Here is a 4,826-nt window from a genome sequence, read left to right as displayed (position 1 = left end):
AGCCTGCTTGTGCTGCCTGTACCCACTTCGCACTCTTTTCCTCCACTTTCAGGGGGTTTATGGGCTGGAGGGGGAGCCCTGGCACCATCCAGCTTCTCCTCCTGCGGGGCATTGCTGCTCGAGTCAGCTCTTCAAAGAACAGCAACCCAAATACTTCCCGCAGAGCTGCTCAATCTCAAATCCTCCCAAAAGGGCATGAACATCTCAAGGAGATACTAAATTTTTTTAGGGCTAGGAAGGAGCTCCTGGTGCCGTGCACTGCTCTGCAGCTGCACTGAGGGCTGAGAAGTGAAAGTCCCAGCCCTGCGTGCGGAACTGCGGGGCTTATCCTAGTGATTGAACAACTGGGTTTCTTCCAGAGGGCAGTGATGGGTTCGGATGTGCCAGCTCTCAGACACGCACACTCTCCATCGGTCGATATGGGAAGGGCTCAGCCAGCAGAGGGCAATGGCATAGATGCACGTATATGCTCATACATGCATGCAAAACATACCCCACCGCTTCTGGGGGGACTCTCTCATATTCATGCAGCGAAAGGCCAAGACTGTGTATACGCACACCCCCCCATACATGCACGCATGCACACACTGCTCGTGGGCTCTCCAATGGGTGCTAACAGTCTGCCAGAGCTCGTGTCAGCAATGTTCGTATTTTTTAATGAGGAAGGCCTTCCCTCCTCCTTTCCCAAGAGAGAATAAGCTGTTAAAGAGTGGAATGGAGCCTTGCTTGATAAAGAAAGGTATTGGATGGGCTGATGCTATTCTGCTTGTGGAGCAAAGTTCTGGAAAGGGGGCTGAAAGCTAATCCTTCCTTGCCTGCCAGAATGAACACTACTGAAGCAAGTGCAGGACTTATTCCTAAGCAGGCAGAGACTGTGCTTCAAAGATCCTGTTGGCATCAGCGTCCTACCAGGCATAAGCCATCGGCTCTTTGAGGGGGGTCCTAGCCCGTTGCCTGTGCATGGGGAATGCAAAAGGCAGAGAAACATCTCTTGCTTGCTTTCCAGTTCTTCCTGGCTGTGTGTCAGGGAACAGGGTGGTGATAATAACCATCTTAATAGCTTCTGGAAAGCAATGTGGGATTGATGATGTGAAGCTTAAATCGCAGTAAGCAAACGTCAAGCAGACATCCACTGTTCAGAGGGTTTCTAGAGGGATGCTCGGTAGGTCCCTGACCATATCACTTTTATCTCAGTCTTAAATTTGAAATTCCTATCTGTTGGGAGAACACAAATTTGCCAGCTGACACAAGGAGCTGCAGGCATTATGAGGTAGGGGAGGACAGCAGCCTCGCTCAGCCTTGCTTTCTGCCCCTCAGGAGGACCATGCCAGCAAGAGGAGGGCAGAATCTCAACCAGTCTTCCTGGATCCAGAGCCTTTGGTCTAAAGAGAAGGCGACTCATGATAGTGCTCAGATGTTCCCTCTTATATCTACTCCGGAGTGTCTTCTAGCAAAGAAACTCAGGGTTGATTCTGCTTCCTCTCTGACACTAGGAGTTTGATTTCAAAAAGGCTAAGACACCTTATGTGGACAGCTGGCAGAAATAAAGTCTAAGCCCTTCTAGTCGTGGATACTGCCCCACAACTGTTCTGGTCCTCTGAATGAAGGAATTGCCTAGCCTGATACTAATAAACGCTTCCTAACTGTTCTTGCCAGTACTGCCAGGCATTGCCCGTGCAGAGTGCCCAGGGACTCTAGCTTGGCAGAAGTCCTGGGAAGAAGCTGTTCAGTAGGGTCCCTCTCCAGTAAGGTCTAAGCCAGCAGAAATCCCATTTCCTTCAGGAGTGACCCCAGTAGTCCTTTCTTGATTTGCCAAATCCGTCTTTGAACCTGGTTCTTTCTTAAATACAGCTCTACCCTAGGGACATCATTGGGTCCTGATGTTGGGCCAGTTCTTGCCTTCAGATCTTGTTCCCTCAGGGGGAACAGACCCATCCTTCCTGAGATGTTCGCCCCCTTCCCCCAACTCTTCTTTCTGAAGTGCAGCTGATGCTGCAAGCAGCTTCCTCGTTCCCGAACAACTCTGCAAGATCTGGTTTGCCCTCAGAGGCAGCCTGCACAGTCGCTGTGCCAAACCGGATCAAACCCCAGTCTTCAGCAATGCTGTTCAGGGGCCTCGCAGCAATTAGGAGACCAATGCTGCAGAAAGGCATCTGAAAGAAGAAATCTCCCTGGGTTATTTACAATTTACAGTGGATGAAGAGCTGTTTGAGAAACCAAGAGGAAGCAACATAAGATCTGCCTCTTTTCACATACAAATGAGCCTCACAGAGACTAAATTATCTCTTTCATCCCTGCCGCAGGGCTGGGTCTCCACATCTGGCTTGGAGCACGTCCGGATGACAAGGAGCTATTCTGAAAGACTGCTGGTCTTTGCAAACCTCTGTTGCTTAACCTTGGGAGGTCAAAAGCTCTTATCTCAGATCTCTGAAGGGAGAAGATTTCTTCGCTTGATGTCAAAAGGCATTTGGCTTGTGGAGGAAGGACAGGATAGCAAGGTGGGGACCTAAAAGGAGGAGTGATGTCTGTTCAGCCATGCTAAAGGAAGAGCAAGCTCCTGCTTCTGGGGAAGGTGGAAATGCTGACTTGTGACCGGGAAGGGCAACACTCAATGTGGATCTGCCCTGCTGGCCAGGCTGTCTTCCCTGTCCCTATGCGCAAAGAGGTGCTTTACCTGCACATCTCAGGCTGGATTAGGAGCTCAGGTTAGGTTTTCTTATGGAGATGTCCTGTGCCTGGGGTACAGCACCTCTCCCAGTGGCTTTGAGTGAGCACCAGGTCTTTTCTTCAAAGGGCTCTGACTGTGCTTATTCCTGCTCCCTGTTCCCATCACTAAAATCACTAAAACCAGCAAAGATCAGATCTGCTCCCCCTGTAGGCAACTGGTCTTTGGTGAAAGGTGAAGACAAAAATGGGTGCTCCTTGGACATAATGTGGCTGATCTCTTAAATCTGATGCAACTGGATTATCAGGTAAGGAAATACAAACTTCCTCTGCTTTAGGGACACATACATGCACTCACACACATGCACACTGCCCCAGCTGGCCCAGCCCTGACCTTATGTGCACTCGGCAGCTCTCCAATGCATTTGAATTACGACTCTGGATTTATATTGTAATTAATTGCCATTAATAAAAAATGCTACTGGTTGTAACTGTAAGTTTGAAACTTGCACTATCTCATTGGCAGGGCCCCCGGAAGGTGAGAGTGGAGGCCGTTGAGGATCTGGGCTTCCTCTGGCACACAGAACCTCAGAAGTCCCAGTGTCTCCACCACCTGTCCTTCAGAAGGAAAAAGGTACCCGACGCTAGCATCTGCAAGCCATTGAAAGGAGAAGAGCCTATGGACTTACGGAGGAAATATTCTGCTGTATCGGCTTCATAATCTGCATCCTCAGGGAAGTGATCGATTTGCTTACACAGACCTTTAAAATTCCCTAGGGAACAAGAAAAAAAAGAACAAATGAGAACACCAAAACCTGCCTCGCTGGAGTAGCCTCTGCATTGCCCTCTGTGCCCTCTGTGCACTCCCTGCCCTCCTCCCAGGCAGCACGCCCGTCGTCCATGAACGCCCGTTAAATGCCCAGGAACTCTCCTCACACACTTACAAAAAAAAAAAAAAGATCTCTCTCTTATTTGCACAGGAACATGGGATTTGCTGTCTGGACCCAGCTTGATGCCCACCTAGCCCAGCGCCCCTCGCTCAGTGGTGGAAGGAATGACTCCTGCCACAGATGGAGAGGAGAGCACTCTGAGGGAGGTGGGACAGGAAGAGGAGCCAGAGACAGGGTCATGCTGTGAAGCACGAGGGTCAGGAACCCTTCCCTCAGCACTGACCAGTGTAACTGTGGGTGTTTGTGTTTCACCTGGAGTGGCCTTGGTGGATCCCAGCAGTGCTGTGCACGGTGGGTGATCAGGCTTGGGTGGAAAAGCATTTTTTTCTCTCAGCTGTGAATTTGCTGCCTATTCATTTCATGGGCAGGATACATCCTGTTGTTCTGGTGCAGTATGAGAAGAAAAAAAGCTCTTAATCTACTTTTTTGTGTGACTGCTTGTTTTTGCATGCCTTTATCAGGCCTCCTCTTGTGTCCTCTCCTAGTCTAAGGCTACAAGAAGCTTGGTGCAAGTGTGTGTATGCAGCTTAGCTGCAGAACCCTCTTTGCAATGGAAAACCAAAATCTTCTGCCGTAAGTGAGGGAAACCTGGCGGGTCACCATCAGTTTTGTCAGGCTTGTTTATGTACAGGGCCTTCTGCTAGGTTTTTTTCTGCAACCTTTTTCACACGCTCCACCACCAGCAAGGCCATCCCAGCAGGAGGACAGCAACATCTTCCCAGTCTTTTGATATTTGGGAAGTCCTCGGCCTCTTATTTTCACCATTCATGTCTCTCTTCTCTTGAAATCAGGAATACCACCCCAGAGAGGTAATCTTCAAGCCACATCATCATCATCATGACCACTGACTGACTAGCATCTCAAAGGATCCATTTGTTCATGCTTGTGCAGGGGTGAGTGTGTGAAAGGCAATTTCATGACACCTCCTGGGGTTCCCCCCAACTTTTTCTCCCACCTTCCCTTACATTCCCCCCTGGACCCTTGGACTGGTTGGTCATTAACACAGGACAGATGGACATAATCTGTCCAGAAAGGGGGAATGCAGTGTCTGCATGAGGTGCATGGATAGACATGGTGATCCCATGGGTTCTCTCACCAGAAGTCAGGTACCGAAGTGGCTCGGGCTGACTGCTCCCTCAGCAGATGAATTGAGAGCCCAAGTCTGGAGAGTGACAAATGCTGTGGCAACCTGTGAAAGCTGCTTGCTGGTCC

The 4,826-nt window shown here is 49.8% G+C and overlaps 1 protein-coding gene across 1 annotated transcript in view; it reads right to left on the bottom strand.

Moving 5' to 3' along the window:
• The window catches only part of LOC104489123 (voltage-dependent calcium channel gamma-2 subunit-like), a gene marked incomplete at both ends in the record, with an annotated part of 5,445 nt that extends 1,909 nt beyond the window's left edge, over positions 1–3,536 (bottom strand). The window contains one exon of the mRNA XM_010131239.1: positions 3,354–3,536. Within this exon, the coding sequence (XP_010129541.1) occupies positions 3,354–3,536 (183 nt within the window). The remainder of the gene's footprint in view (positions 1–3,353) is intronic.
• Between the last annotated feature and the right edge of the window lie 1,290 nt (positions 3,537–4,826).

This window comes from Buceros rhinoceros, unplaced genomic scaffold (assembly GCF_000710305.1).
Source record: "Buceros rhinoceros silvestris isolate BGI_N320 unplaced genomic scaffold, ASM71030v1 scaffold29842, whole genome shotgun sequence".
In the NCBI taxonomy this organism is placed as follows: Eukaryota; Metazoa; Chordata; class Aves; order Bucerotiformes; family Bucerotidae; genus Buceros; species Buceros rhinoceros.
This window is presented reverse-complemented; position numbering and strand designations above follow the sequence as displayed.